This window comes from Pteropus vampyrus, unplaced genomic scaffold (assembly GCF_000151845.1).
Source record: "Pteropus vampyrus isolate Shadow unplaced genomic scaffold, Pvam_2.0 Scaffold453, whole genome shotgun sequence".
In the NCBI taxonomy this organism is placed as follows: Eukaryota; Metazoa; Chordata; class Mammalia; order Chiroptera; family Pteropodidae; genus Pteropus; species Pteropus vampyrus.
This window is the reverse complement of record NW_011889234.1, coordinates 69,865-86,007: the sequence shown is the minus strand read 5'-3', so window position 1 is coordinate 86,007 and position 16,143 is coordinate 69,865. Positions and strand designations below refer to the sequence as shown.

The following is a 16,143-nucleotide window of genomic DNA, read 5'->3' as shown; positions in this document are numbered from 1 at the left end:
GAGGACTCTAGCCAGCTTAGTGCATTTCTACAGCTCTCACTTGGGCCCTTAATGTATCTGGGAGGGTCAGCAAGGACTCAAAACCTAACTTAGAATTTAAAAGAAGTTAAGAAAAAGAAATCTCAGCATATAGGTTATAGAGGCCTAAATACTTAGAATATGTCCACAATGGCTTTGGCCTCCTGTGCTTTAAGAGGTTGTCCTCGGAGGGAGAAATTAGCGGTTTGGAAGGACTTCCTGTGTACTTCAGTCTAACTACAGCTCGTCATTTAACCTTTGCGTTGTGCTGAGGGTAAGTGTTGTTCCACTCGTTATACCTGAGAAAACTGAGGCTCAAAAAGATGGTCATTTGCCCAAGGGCAGACTGTCTAGTGACTTCGATTGAGGTAACGTTTGTCTATTTCCCCTTCCTTACCCGTTAATGTGGACATACAGCATCTACTCTGCAGAGGGTTAGAGGAGATGACATGTGTAGTATGCCCGGCTGCTGGCTGAGCACACAGGGCACCAAGGACGACGAGCTGTTCCTGAGGGGCCTGAAAGAACTGAGCCGACAGGGTAAAGCTCTTGACTGGTGTCTGCTCTTCAAGTTCTAAAACAGGGAAGGAGGCAAGTATCAGTTTGAGGCCCAGTAAGAACCTGGACTCTGCTGTCACTGGAGCTCAGGCCTGGTTCAGTCCTTGCCTCACATGACTGCATGTCATGTCACCTTAGTTACTTTCCCTTTCTAATCTTCAGTTCAACTGTAAACATGGACTGGGAGGGATGTGCCTATGGGGCCATGAAGGTCCAGTAAGGTTTTATGGCTCCTTCCCCACGGCAGCTCTAGAGGTACCTTCCGAGTTCTTCTCATTTTTTTTTTTTTTTAAATCAGAACAACTTATTCAAGATTGTCATCACAAGTAAATATATACACGTCGTTTTGGCAAATATTTAATTCACAAATTCTACTTCAGAGCAATCCTATTATTCCTTTACTATAAAACTTGAAAAAATGTTTTACATTTGATGTTTCTACATCCTCCATGTTTACTGTTCACCCTACCATAATCTGCTTATTTACTCTCCTAATAAAACAGCTTTCGTTAAGTTCTCTAGTAATCTCTTACTTACCAATCCTTATGGCTTGTTTCTCCTCACGTTCTAACTTCCAGTATCTTCTGCTTTTCACCTTTGCCAGTGGCCTGGCAGTCATCTCTTTGTGGAGGAGTTAAAATTAAGGCGAGGAGCCCTTTTACACTTCTCTTTCTTAAAGGCTCAGTTCTCTAGAAAAGGAGTCGAAAATTTCCTCTCTGACTCTTAAGACCCCACACTTTATTTCCTCAGAAGATTGTCACTATAACTTTTGAGTATCCAAAGAACTCGTTTGGAAGGCAAAGTGGGCCAAACGCCACTGAAATAGAACTGCTCTGAGGAGACCAAGGGTCTTGCAGTTTTAACAATTGTTTTGTGAGAAACGGTCTTCCAGATTCCACAAACACACACCCGAGGTTCAGCAGGAATTGGTGGAAAACAACTTGGAGGAAGTACAGCTGTTCCCTCAGAGAAGCATACACCGGGCAGCCAGGCCTAGGAAGAGGGGGTGTTCCCCTGGCGGTGACATACAGCATTCCTTTCACTTGAAGCATCTGAGCTGGAGGAGCTGCAGTCTCCCCTTGGGAATATGACATAACCATAGGCGGGAAGGGCCTCACAAAAACAGACCAGTATCCACACATCCTTCTCCAAAGGAAACCCCTTCCCATCCTGTGTGTAAGAACTCCCATGTCTGAGGAGGCTCACATTGGCCACCCCATCTCCAGTCAGACAAATAGCCTGAAGTCAGCAATCTGATAGGATGTGTTTATATTTACATGGTACATTTTAAAGCAATGGCTACATTGGTCATACATATTAGAAACCATAAAAAAAAGTTAAGAACTAAAATGTACATCATACACTTGTATATATATTTTTTACACAGAGGTAAAAAGGGTTATAAAAAAATCAATACAACAGGGTGTTTAGTATACAGGTAAAGAATGAATTATGCTTCAGGCACTTTAATTTGTTAATGAGAGCAAACAGCTTAGGGGGGAGGGGGAAGCTTCCAAACAGACAATCTTTTGGTTAATGTTTTGTTACCACAGATACAAAAATAAAATCTGAATAATTTCTCTCAAATGATTGACGTCAGTATGGCAAAGCTGACTGGGAAAATACTGCACACTGTTCAGCTGCAGTGTGGCAATTAGAGACGTATTTACATAAATGTCCCCATGGCTGTCCCTGTGCCCTTAACCGCTGCCTTCACAAACCAAAAAGCATACGCGGAGCAAGATTCACTAGCATAACTCTCAAAGGGTAGAAAAGCACAAGGGGTGAAGGAAGATAGGAACAACTAAATAGAGACGACAAACCAAAAGCAGCTGGAATACGCGTATTCTTATTGAAATAAATAGGGGCACTTGAACTGAGGTCTAACGAAACATACATTAGTGTTGTGCTTTGTAGAGAGGAGACCTTGAGAAGGACCCCGAGGAAAAGCCTCAGGGCTGGGGGGGAAGACGGTCTCTCGACAACGCTGGGAGGCTGGCTGAGGTTTCCTAGATGTTCTCCAAGCAGGGAGGCTGTTCTTTTTTTCCCCATCATCACACTGACAGCTCTCTCTACTCTTTTTTCAGACTGAAAGGCCCAAACCAGTCACTCCGACAAGTGAAAACGTTTACCAACTCGCTCCTAAGCACAGTGGGTATTTACACCAATGATCTGACTAAAGAAATGCGACGGGCTCTGAGACGAGCTGAAAACATTCCCATGAAGGTAAGCGTGGCTAGCATTTTCCCAATACGATGGGCAGACTGAAAAAAAGTCCCTTTCCTTGAAGACTGATGTCCTGTGTGCAATAAAGAAGGAATGGGGGAAGTGGGGAGAGAGGGATTAGGCCATGCCCCCAGCTGGCAGTTACCACAGGAAGAGCACAGCAGGAAGAACAGCCAGTGTTGACAAGCCTGCCCCCTACATTCTCCACGACGTTCTGATTGTACTATGCTAGGTCCAGGTAACCGCTCTTCACTTTCTTCTTTCTGCCCTAAAGATTTGGCTATTCCTTGCGACGGATTAGAAAAATACTCTTTTCCAGCTAATTAGAAGCCTCCTACGTGGCAAGGCGACAGGTAGACCCAGTCTGCTGACTTGGCCATCTGTGCACACAAAATGGCCAGTCTGGGTTTGGAGTTGCAGGAGAAAGACACTTAGGCATTGGAAGGATTTTTACATATGGCCTTGTTTTTTCCCAAGTATAAATGAAGAATCTGTTGACGTGAAATTGAATCTAAGATGAAAACACAAACCCACGAACAAAATGCGACCCACCACTCCAAATTTATGACATTTAAAACTTCCCCTGGTTAATAGAAAATAGCCAGTGTGTGTGTCGGGGAAGCTCCTATAGTTTTAACTACATCTGTAGTGTTTCTCAACTGGAACTTGTTTGGAGATCACTGTAAAGAGAATATTTGGTTTGCAAAACAATGAGCAAAATTTCTTCATTAGCGTTTTCTTCCAATATTGCTAAATTTTTAGAAGTGGCGGTGATACAATTTTAAAAAGTTCTACCTTAGGGGGTAACTGGAGAGGCTCAGAGAAACCTGAAATCCCCTTTCTAGCCCTGGCCCGAGAGGATGTGATGCAGTTTAAAGAATTTTCCTGATTCTCACAAGTTAATCTGAAGTTAAGGCTCAATTCTCAGTCATTTTACCGGTGCGTATTTTGCATTGTGAATAACTGACAGATTGGGAGGGGGGAGGGCAGAAAATGATAACGGGCTCAAGACAGAAACTGTAGCTTACATGGGAAATTTGGCTTTAGAAAAGTTAAAGCGATCTTGTTTCGTGGTAGAAGTCTGTTAACTAGCTCACCTCCTATACATAATAATTGCAGGTTAAAATACTTCTGGTTGGGTTTCATCATTCTGACATCACATTTCTGCAGGAACCCAGTGGTGCTGAGCAATAGGTAAGCTGAACCAAGAGAAATAGTCTTCTATGCTCTTGGAAAAACCAATTACAAAACCCACCAAAATCAGCAGTTCTGAGTGCAGGTGCCTTTGAACTGGAAGAGGTGGGGAGGAAAGGCAGGAAATCAACACAGGTATAAGACAGTTAGCTTGATTACAGATTGTTAATAATACACGAGAATCTAGGTGGAGGTTCCTTTCTTTAGAACACTGCGCGTGTGTGGATGGATGGGTGGCTGGGGGAGTGCAGAGTCCACCAGGCAGGTTGCCCGGGCTGGAAGGGCGCTTCCAGGTCCCAGGGGGCGGGGGAGAACATGAGAGTGTGTAGAAGACAAGGTCCCTGTGGCTGTGGTTGGAGGAGGGTAAGGGAGAGACACGGAGTCACACGGCCGCTTTGTGCTTCCCCCCGCAGCACCTGCACATCACCCCACAGTGGTAGCAGGCCCGAAGGGGCAGGTAACAGCACATACAGGGGGCCAAGAAAGACAAGGCAATAAGAGCCATCCACCGGAGGCAAAACTTCTCGTCGCTAGTGTCGCACGAGCACGGGTCTGTATAGTCGCCCTCGGGGTCCGACATACAGTGATAGAGCATGCTGTCCGCACACCACATACAGCTCACCCGGCGGATGCAAGTTCTCACGGCGTCAGGGGCGTCCTGGCAGTGGCCCCTCCGGTTCTCCTCATGGTTGAACATGTCCCTGCAGTACTCACACCGGGAGCGCTCTCCGTCTTCCTTCCGCCGCCGGGACTTGCCCCGCGAGGGCTGGGTCTTGATCACGCCGCCCCCGCGCCCTTTGGGGTCCTCGCCGAGACCAAAGTCCGAGGAGTCCACGTAGGGGTAGTTGTAGTCGTGCTTGGGGACCTCGCCCTTGGCGAAGCGCACGTAGGAGTCTGCGTCCTCCGAGGGGTCCAGGTGCTTGCCCCTCACGGGCGCATGCCGGTAGTCCTCGTAGCCCGTCATCCAGATCTTCTCCCGGGGGTTGATGCGCACGATCTCCTCGTCGTCGTCCGGGAAGCTCACCTGGCGATAGGGCCTGGGCATTGGCTGCCCGAGAGAAAAGAGTATTTTACAGCAACCGGGGAAAAAAAATCCAATGTGCACCTTTCGCCTTGACAGAGGCATTTTTTTGAAGAAACTGACCCATCCTCTAATTAGTGAATATCCTGTGGGTCAGATATATTTCAAATTGTCCCCATTCGTTGCTGGGTCAGGAAATCCGTTTAATGGGTCGAGACCAGCTTTCCCCCCTCTTTTTAAGTATTACTATATATGTGGGGAAAGTGTGTACACCGTAAGAATAGAGTCTGAATTTTCAGAAGCTGGACACACCCAGACCAAGAAGAAGGCAGCGGTCTCCCCTGGGACAACCCCCATCTCCCTTTCACTTACTGCCTAGCACTAAGGGTGATGGTGACCAGTAGCTAGATTTCTCACAGATTAGTTCTGCCTGGTTTTGTACAGTACATTCTCTTTTGCAAGACAACTTTTTTTCCCTCAGTGAAACAGACCAACACTGGAGTCCACTGCATGTTATAAGGGTAAATACTTTTCATTATGTGTATCCTGACTCACAGTCTAAAATGCATTTCTCACTATGGATCATGTTCAAAAAAGCAAAAGGAGATACCAGGCACTATAAGGTGCACAAGAACCTTGTAATCTGGATGCAAAGATAAGACACCCAGATAAGAAAAGGGTGAAGGTGTAGGTCCCTGAGGCCAACTGCCTGGGTTCAAGTTCTGCCAGGATCTCACCGATTTTGAGTGGCAGAGCTGGAATCCGACAGAGGCAGGCCAGCCAAAGAACTAACCCTTCTGGCCTTTGACCCCAAACTGCGTTCTCCCTTAGGGTGAATGCAGAGTCGTTTCTGCAGGCAGTCCCTCTACAGTTCACAACAGTGCCTCGTCCAGAGTGGCAGGTGTGCTAAGTCAACAGTTCCCGACTAGATGCAGGTAAGCCGGCCTCACAAGGATATCTCAGTTGTGGTAGAGATTTTCCACCTTAGAAGTCTTTTGGGAATGAAGGCTTTTAAAGGGGGGAAGATAATGGCTCTGCGTGAACCCACTGGAGTCAAATCTGGGTTGTGGAATTTAGCAAGTTACCAAGCATCAGACTCAGTTTCTCTGACTATCAAACTGTATAGGGCTGTTGTGAGAACAAAGAATCTATGTGGTGTGTCAACACAGAGCCTGTCACACGGGATGTGTTTGATACCTGTTGCCATTATCATCGTTATAGTAGTTAGAGAACTTTTACCCGGTAACTAGATTTACCCTTCACTTCCCACCAGACCGTGAGCTCCCTGAGGGCAGAGGCCACATCTCACACACTTGGCCTTAATTCCCGTCAGATTCTTGACATCAGAATTTCCTAGACTTTGGAAAATCACAGTCCTACAAACAAATCTTGGAAGCTGGCACAGGCTTTGCTAACTTTTTATTTTTGCAAAGTAAGGAGAATCAAAGTCAGTTCCCATCTACTGCTACCATAATGTGATTTTTAAAAAGAACATGTTTAATGCCAAAATATTAGGAAGCAATAAATAATTTTTAATAAAAAGTCATAAAAATCTAACTTTTTATGTTAACCATGCTCCTTTTTTCTTTTCAAAGCAGACTAATGGCCACATCACCCTACACGGGCATGAGTCCATGGCCCACAGTTTGGGAACCTGCTCTGCAAAACAGCCGCTTGGTAAATATTTGTTGAATTACTGAATTCCAGACTCCAGCTACATCTCCCCGAGCAAGCCTGGGCCTGCAGCCCAAGATTCCAGGGTGCATGAGCCCAGCGCAGCGTTCTTCAGTCTCGACCGTCGCCCTGTGCTTTCCCCCAAAGCCAGAGGAACACGGGAGGCATCACAGCACCCTGCGAGCAGACTTGCATCTGAATCTTGTTCCACTAGGGATGCTGTCTAAGCCTCAGCTTCCTCATCTATAAACTGGGCCAAGGACCTGCCCTGTGTGGCAGTTTGAGAGAATTAAATGAGATAAAGCACAAGGGTTTAGCAAGGTGTCTGGCACACAGAAAACTCTGAGTAAGGGTGAGCCACCCCCACCACCTCTGATATGAGATGGTACAAAGTAGAACGGAAGAGGCCTGGGCTTGAGGAGAGGAAGGAGACTGCCACTCACCTGTTCGAGGTGATAGTGGTCCGTAGAGTATGAGTCGTGGAGGTGGCCCAGGGTATAAATCCTCCGGGGCTCACAGGCTGTGGGAGAGGAGATTGTCCGAGTAGGTTGTTCCCTCTTCTGCGAGGAATTAGAAGAACTGTCTGTAGCTGTCTGTTTAGAGAGAGGTAACCAAGAGTTAATTAAAAAAATAAAAATAAAAACCAAACCCACACATCAAACCCTAACATGTGTCTACCCCACTTGGGGCATCTTGCTGGACTTCTCTTGCTGGAAATCTTGAGTTTATCCTGGCTGTGGAAGGTGGGAGGACCCCTGAAGGGCAAGACTGTCTACACATGGTGTGGCCGGCTCAACAGGCAGGGAAACCCAGGCCCCAGCCCCTAAAAAGTTGGCTTTTCTCAAATGTGGGAGCAGCAACCAGGTTCTGGCTCACTACACCAGGCTTCCCACTGTGTATCCCAGTTTGATCAAGTATGGTTGCCCCATTCATAACCCTGGTTGCGAGGTACTCTGGCAAGCAAGCAGGGGCGATGTAAACAGGCAAAAACGAAACCCAAATGTTTGTATATGGGGCCAATCCTGGCCTGAGAAAGACTCAGATAAAGATACCTTGGGGGGTGTTGTGGGTACTTGCTTTCCAAGAAGAAATCTTTGGGTTTGAAGCAAATTTAGGGTTTTACTTTAATGAAGCAAGATGTATGACTGCACAGAGGGATGAAGGTCAGCATCTGTGGGGGTGAGTACAGAGCTGTCTTCCCAGTAGGGACAAGTTCAGATTGGAGCCTCCATGACAGTGTCTTTTGGAAGGTGATCAGATATTGGGATGGACTGTGGCCAGAGCACAGGGGGCCCCACCACCTCCTAATATACCTACCACCTAGGTGCTTAATGCTTCCACAGAAAACTCAATGAAAAGGGACCCCACAACCACTCCTCCCGCACCCCCCGCCTTTCCACAAACACACAAAAGGCTTTGTTAAATGCAGGTGGCAACCATCTTTAAAACCAGGGCCCCTTACACTCCCCACCCCACCTTCCATCTCCACAGAGTCACGACCCTCCATGCCTTCAACAAATGAAAACAAGGTTTTTCTTGTTTCTAGGTATCTTATTTCTGGCAAATATGGAGAACTGCTGCTTGGCCGTTGCTTCTCACTCTTATATTCCTCTTATCTTACTTGCTTATTTATCTCTTGATTTTATGTTTTTTGTTAGTGCCATAAGTCCTTTTGGGGGCAAGGTTAAAACAAAGACTTATAAAAGCTATTTTTACCCCCCACCGTCCCGTTTATAAAGTAATAAATGCTCAGAAAAATGGTACTACAAGTATTTAGGAAAAAGAAAAGACACTCATTGTGCAACACAACTATTGTTAATTTTTAAAACCTGGTGGACATGTGCAACATCCCTTTGGGGACCCGACCCCTCCTGGATTTTTCTCTGTTTGGTTCAAGTGATGTGGGCTGATACCTGTTTCCAATCCTTCAACCACAGTGACTAATTCAGGTATGGACACATGGTCCTCTCAAGCAATATGAATTTTTGACAGGTCAGAAAAAAGATTTTTTTTAAGATGCTGTCTTTATCTCTGAAGTTAAGATCAAAGGGCTCCATAAGCCTGGAGGCACAGAGTAAGAACCTTCTGAAGATGAAGTCAAGTAAAACCAAGAGAAGAAGGCCCCCACAGACACCATAAATTTCTGAATGTAGTCAAGCCTGAATTCTGATCGACTTTAGGATAGGATGTTTCAATGACATGAGCCAATTCCCTTTGGTAACAAATGAGATGGGTTGGGTTCATCACTTGGGTGCACTTCTTCCTCACTCCCGATCCCTCTGTGTGGCAGCAGTTCCACCGCATCACATTCCTGGCCTCTCTCTGGCCCTCACTCATCTCCACGAGTGGAGTGGAACTAGGCTTGCAGTCCGCTACTTTACTCCTCTGCCTCTTGAAAGCCACCCAATTGGCAAATAGCACATGCTGGCAACCATTCTTGGAACTGTGAAGTCCACTTGGGGGTCAAGGGCCTGCCCCACTGTGGGGAGGCTGTAGCACTCCAGCGCCTCTGTGCCTGGCGGGCCAGGTCCTGGGACGTCGTCCACTGCCCACAGATGTAAGCCAAGACCATAGAGGGTCTTCTAACTTTTGTTCTTCTCAGTTGGTTCAGAACTCGGATAGGGAAGAATTACTATTGACCCCTTAAATCCCAGTAACTAAGAGACCGAACTGATGCACAAGAATTTTTACTTTTTTCCAAATTCCACCTGTCCTCCAACTCTGACCCACTCCTTCCTTTTGTCCCCGGAGGTACTGTATTCTCCCTCTTTACCACATGGTGGTTGTTGATCAGACAAAACGACAAAGCCAAGAACTCTTAATAGTCTCCTGTGAGTATGGAGGATGTGCCACCTGGGCTAGAACGCAGCCCCTGACCACCAAGCCCAGTGGGATTTCAACGCCCCACATGCTGCTTCTCTGGTCAGGCGAACCCATTCCAATGCCCACTCTGGAGGTGTTTTGTTGAGATTAACACAACTTCTCCAAGAAGGTACACCCTGCTTGACACAAAAGATGAGGAGATGGTGTCTCACAATACAAAGGTTTCTAAAGATCTCAATACTTTCTGAATAAGCAAGTAAGGGCCCTTGTGTGATTCAATCTTCAAGGGTTAAATTCTTATCCAACACCCACAGGACAGTTGTCTTTGAGGTTAGAAGCTACCTTGTGTACACCTGAAACTAATAAAATTGAACGTCAACTCTAATCGAAAAAAAAAGTTACCCTTGTGTTGAACACGGTAATAAGCACTCATTTAGTTATCAGAAACCAGTGAACACATCGTGGTCACCTCTGTGTTAGTTGTTCACCCTAATCCATCTCATGTCTGGGTAAACAATGGGTAGAAAGTCGTTCTAAGCAATGCGGCACACCCAGCTTGCCTAGTATTCCCGAGCCAATCAGAAACGCCATCCCTGATGCACCCATCCAACCTCCCCAGCCCCGAACAGCCTTTCCATTGCACAGAGTCAAGTGCAAAGCTTCCTGGACATTGTCAGAGAATGTGAGGCTGAGAAAGGCCTCTCAAGATCTCCAAAACTGATGGATTTGCACAAAGAAGCAAGAAAGCCAGAAAACTTTGAGGCGTGCCTACAGTACATGGCCTCCTGCATGTCTGGCCCAGACCAGAGCCTTCTCTGCCAAACTGCTGTGTTGGTTTAGACTCTGGAAAGAACATGCAAGAGGCTCCATTGGAAGCTGAGGCTTATTTCAGATCTGTACTATCAGACAAATCTTGCAAAGTGGTGGTGAGTGTGACCTATAAACAAAAGGAATGTACTATCAGGGCATCTCCAAGAACGGAGAGGAGAAATACCTCCTACCTACGTTTATCTCTGACTGGCTCTCCCTAACTCTGCTCTTGGTTTCCACACACAGCTGGAGAAAAGCACTGAGCTGTGTGTGCAAGTGCACACGCATTCACAAACAAGATTCTTGAACATCTCTCTGATATTTGTGTGCACAAGCTAAAGACACCTATCAATCTGACAGTTTCACCTTCAATTCGGAAAGGCTCTGGCCGTGTTTTAAACTCGCCTTGCTCTCCGGAAGGTGTCTTAGAACTGGTGCGGGTTTGAACTAAAGAACAAAAGTAGAAGTCCTCTGCAGCTACTCTGTGTTTGGGGACCTGAGGCTCCGAAGAGGGGTGGCTTTGACAACAGGCTTCCCCATGTCTGGAAAGAGCAGTCAGAGTGAGACTTCAGTGTCGCCCACTGGGGACACCAAGGCTGGGCACTGCCGTCAACTCGTGGGAGGTCTCCAGCTCTGTGATGCAGTAAACGCAAATGTACCCTTCAAAACTTGCTTCTGGGTTTAGGTTTGACTGATGCAACATCAGTGGCCCACAATTAAAAAGAAGTCTAAGAAGTTTGCAACCTATTATGAGGCACTGAACAACAAATGCAGTGGAGTGTGGTAATGTTAAATAACAGGGTCTCAGCTCAGGCCAACTATTTGAATCATTCTCTGCTAATTATAAGTTGTGTGATTGTGGTCAAGTTGACCTCTAACTCCAGTTTTCACATCTGCAAAATGGAGCTAAAATCATCCTCAGGGTTATTGCATAAATGAAATGAGATTAAACGGTTCCATTTTCCAAACGGTTACTGCTGATTACAGAAAAGGCACTGATTCTGTTGATCCTCTATCTGGTCGCCTTAAATCATTATAAAAGTTCGAATATTTTTTTATCCACTGACTCTGGATTTTTCTAAGTATATCATACTACTCACAAGAGATAGTCTGGTCTCTTTTCCAATATTTATACCTTCTTTTTCTCGTTGCAGTTTTTGCCAGGGCTTCCAGCAAGATGTGAAAAAACAGAGGTGATGGTGGTGGCCTTGCTTGAGCTTGACCTTAATGGAAATTCTAACGCTTCTCTATCAAAATATAGTTCTAGATAGGTGGAGTGATTATAAAGTAAAATTCCAAAAAGTTTCCTTGTATTCTAGATTGCGAAGGGTTTTTATTTACCAAAAGCTGTTAGATGTCACCAGATTTTTTTTTTGTATATCTATTGACATGATTAATCTTTTACCTTTGTTTTATTAATGTATGAATCAAACAGTTATCTTTTCCAATATAAAACACCTCTGCATGCCTAGGAGATACTCTACTGGGCTTTCATTAAATTTGTTTTACAAATATTTGATGTATTTTGTTATATTTTACTTAGAAACGTTGCATGTAGATTCATCAGTGAGTCTGACTTCTGTTGTTCAATACCTGAGCTGTCCTTGCCTAGTTAAACAGTGAGGTTAGGCTAGTCTTGTATACTGAGCCAGGCAGCTTTCCACCATTTTCTAAACTTTGGAACAATATAACATGGGGGCTGTGTTTTTCCACCTAGTTTGGTCTCTTTGTGAGGGACAGACCTTTGACGACATTTTCAAATTTCTGTGGTTACTGTAAAACTTCACAGGAATGGTAACACGCTGTGTGTGACCTGGCCCTAAAGCCCTCTAACAGGGCAGTAAGCTGAGTCAAGGCCTTGATAGGGAAGAAGAGGGTGAGGGAGGGGAGGTGGAAGCAAGAGTCAGAGTGTACTGAGATGAAAGAGTGGGCACTGCCAACCTTAAAAACACAAAACAGGGCCTCCACCAGCCTGACCCAATCCACTCTGGTAGTACAAACACCCATTCCTTCCCTGAAGGGTATTTGGGTTTGGGCTGGGGCTTTATGGGATATGGGTACAGACACAGAAGGTAACATGGGCAGGGGCCAAAGCCAGGTGGCCACCCTGAGGAGGGGCATTCTAGATGACTGGACAACCCAGATTAAGGCCCAGAGGAAGAAAAACAGAGGCCTAAGTTCACCAGTGAACATCTGATAAACAAACTTCTTCGAAAAGTGTAAGCTTCCAATGGTTGGCCTCTTCGGGCATAAGTTGTACTTGAGTATTCAGATATTTCCTATAATTCTCCAGAATTTAACAAGTGAGAAGAAAACCAAAGAGCTTCAAGAGTTGATACTTTTCCTTTGAACAACTGACTCTAGTGTTGATATCTTGACAGTAAATCAAATTCTGAAGTACAAAAGACACTGTCCGAGGCTGTCTGGTTTGGGTAGGAATTTGTCTGAATGGAGAAATGAGACTGAAAGATGGATGCCTAATGCTAACACCTGTGGCTGGCTCTCTCCGACTGTATGGGCATATTTTGTAAACTATGCTTTCTTACTCTTGGAAACTTGACTATTCTTCCCCCTGTCCTACAGTAGTTCCTTGAGTTTACCTGGAAGTTCTTGAAAAAGCACATGCATCTGTCCACATGCTCTAGGGCTGGGAATGAGCCTTCTTCATTTGGAAGGCCAAAGTCTTTGACTAAGAAAAGCTCAAGGAAGGAGGGAAAGAACCAAGAGGCCAGACCAGCTGAGGAGACAGTTTGCTTAAATTAAGTTACCCATCCTGGGATGAAATCCTGGCTTCAGACCAAGGGCTTTTTGGGGCATTCAGGGTGGGTCAGACTAAGCATCTCAAAGTGAAACAAGTGTTTTTAGGATTTATATGCATCCCTTCAACTCCCCTGGGTTTTCCTGCTAAATCTTTTGTTTTTCCAAAAGGGGGTGGGGTAGAAAACAAACGTGGCAGCAGCTGGCAGACAGTGGCTATCGGAGAGAAAGGGTGCCCAGGGCTGTTTTTCAAGGACACTTGGAATTATGAAGGGACACTGGGTTTACAGCTTTCTGGAGTAGGACTCTTACTGGGTATATTGGTGAGACTATGAGAAGGAAGACAACTGTTAATTTCTGTTAATTTTCTCCCTTTCAGGATGGAGACAAAAGGAATGAACCCCACGTCCAGAGGCACAAGCAAACAAATACGGTCAGTTCATCATCCCTGTGTCTCCAGGAACACATGAGCTAATAGAAGAAAGCACACAGTGCTCGGAGCCAAGCCCACTCAGCAGCCCGTTCAGGAGGCCAGCAGGCCTACACGTTTTCAGTAAGGCACAGGAAATAAAGTTAAGAAGCCCGACCACATTATCCAGGAATCACATAGCAATGTTAATCAAAAATAGCTCTATCCAGAAAGAATCGAAAACCTTGATGCCAGGCTTGGCCGCATGTCTTGGACAAGTTGTTTAACTTTTTCGGACCTCAGTTTCCACTTGTGAAAAATAAGGGGGATGCACTAGATAATCTCCAAGGTCTGTCTGAGCCCTAAAATTTTATGTGTAATTCTTCTTCCTTCCTCCTAAGAATATTACAGGACAAAGGGGTTTGACTAAGACTGTTACTTACATATGATAGTCACAGGATGTATGTAAAAAATGCTAAATAATACATACTAAATAAAGCCATCACCATACCCCCTCCAAAAAAAAAAAAAAAAGCCATAGGATTAATTCAGATGATTAAGTAGAATTTCTGTCCTGTGTAGATGCTGCTGCTATTTTGAGTTTTTGAAGATGGCTTACTAGTAGTTATGACCACAATTTGTATTATTTTTACTGCAGTCTACCACCAAAATAGATCTCAACAGCTGATGCAACCAAAGCAATATTCAATATTCTTCCTATCGCCAAGCTCCCCGTTTTATTATTTTTAAAAAGTATGTATACACACAGGCACTATATATAAATATATGCCATTCCTCTCTACCTCAGGCTGGGAGACTAGCCTGATCATACATAATTCTGGGCTGCTTCTGCCTCCCAGGAGACAGTAACTGGATGGTTGAGCACCTCAGAAGGCTCCTGGCTGAGGTGGTTTGGATGAACTGTTGTTTCTAACTCCTCAACAAAGCACACCTTTCCCTCAGTATCTATTAGACCGATTGGCCTGTGGTCAACTCTTTTTCCTTTGGTAAACAGGAAGTTGTCGCCCATTGTTTCAACATGTCTTTGGGAACAGGTAGTACTGGTTGACTTGTCTTAAGGGCCTACATTGGTTCCAGGTTTCAAAGAGGCAAGCAGAGCAGGAAATCAGCCAGGCATCCACTCTTTTCTGGCCCCAGCTAGTAGGCAGTTTGGGTCTGAGAGGCAGCTTCTGGGGAGAAAGAGATAACTTTGTCCCACACTCTAAGGCATCACCCTCTCCGAGACCCAGAGGATAGATAAACTGAGCATTCTTACATTGAGAGAAAACAAAAATGAAATTCCCACACATGAAAAAAAAAAAGTTTCTAATTTTGGAAGTTAGATGAAATTTTGATATGAAAGGAAAGGACCCTGATAAGCCCACAGCTTAGCTTCACTGGAAGGGCTGAGGGTTGGGAGCAGGAAGGCCAGGTTTCAGGTAACACCGAACGTGTACTCTATGTGAATTAGTAAAATGGAAATAATAGTATCCTACTAGCTGCAGCTTAAAAAGATGAGGTATGTATAAATGAAGAAAGACATTAAGTGGGAGGGTAAACAAAATGCCTTTCTTTGGCCTTCCTGAAATTGAGAGCATTTCAAAGCTTTTCTATGAGCCTTAGACAATTTAATTGCTTTAATTTAGCCACTGTTAAGGTACTGCATGTAGAATAAAAAGATCCTCCTCTTACTATGTAATGTGAGCTTGATAGCTGTCATTTAGAAGATAAAGCATCTCCCATCCATCTTCTGAGACCTTCCATGCCACCCACGCAGTGCTGGGTCTCAGCCAGCAGCAGTTATGGGACACTGCTCCCTGGTGTCAACCACAAACATAGGGCTGCCCCTCCCAAGACTTTTTTGCCTTTCTTAATAAACCACCATAGATCAGTTTCACTAGTTAAACTTTACAGAATTTACACTTTCAACCAATTTCCCCTTTACTCATCCTCCCCCACACCTCACCCCACTTTATCCCAATCCCTTAATTCCAAAGGGAGACAACAAAAACATTTTTGATCAACTGATCTTCTAAAAGGAGGGTGCGGCTTTCAAAGAGCGACTGGGGACCCTCCTACCTCCACTGAAGAGATGGCTGAGGTTTTAAGCCAATGTCCTAGTTGAAAAGTCCACCACTTAGGTGGTTCTTCTGCAATAAAGGGACTCTGGTATATTTGATAAGTAAAATTTAGTAAAACATATTGAATAAATATTTCCTTTTCTTAAAGCTCTCTGAAAGGCAACAAGCAGATTTAGGGTTTACATTCTGGGTGAACGGTGTGGAACCAAGCACAAGTCACTTCACCTCTCTGAGCCTTGGTGATCTTATCAGCAGAAATGCAGCGCCGACATGTACCTCGGTGTGGCTGAGGACCAAATCCAGTAACATATGTGAGAAGTGCAGGGCACAGTGTCAGGGGCCGCTCCACACCCCAGCTCCTTTCCTTCCCCTCTCTTGGGCCAGCAAATAAACTCGAAGGGAATATGTTCACCCTGAGAAGGCTTTGTGTTCAAAGGATAAATGTTCACAGCTTATTACTTAATGGCAGATCCCAGTTTAGAATCTAGGGCTCTCCCTCACTTCCAAACTCCACGACCCCAGGGGTCACACACCACTTTAGCTTTTACAAACTCTTTCTTGGAAAGTCAGTA

General features: G+C 45.1%; 1 protein-coding gene across 1 annotated transcript in view; it reads right to left on the bottom strand.

Moving 5' to 3' along the window:
• Positions 1-1,828: 1,828 nt before the first annotated feature.
• The window catches only part of SPRED2 (sprouty related EVH1 domain containing 2), a 30,840-nt gene continuing 16,525 nt past the window's right edge, over positions 1,829-16,143 (bottom strand). Inside the window, exons 4-5 of the mRNA XM_011381851.2 lie at positions 7,135-7,284; positions 1,829-5,044 (exon numbers count right to left, since the gene is read on the bottom strand). Of these exons, the coding sequence (XP_011380153.1) occupies positions 4,379-5,044; positions 7,135-7,284 (816 nt within the window). The 3' untranslated portion in view covers positions 1,829-4,378. The remainder of the gene's footprint in view (positions 5,045-7,134; positions 7,285-16,143) is intronic.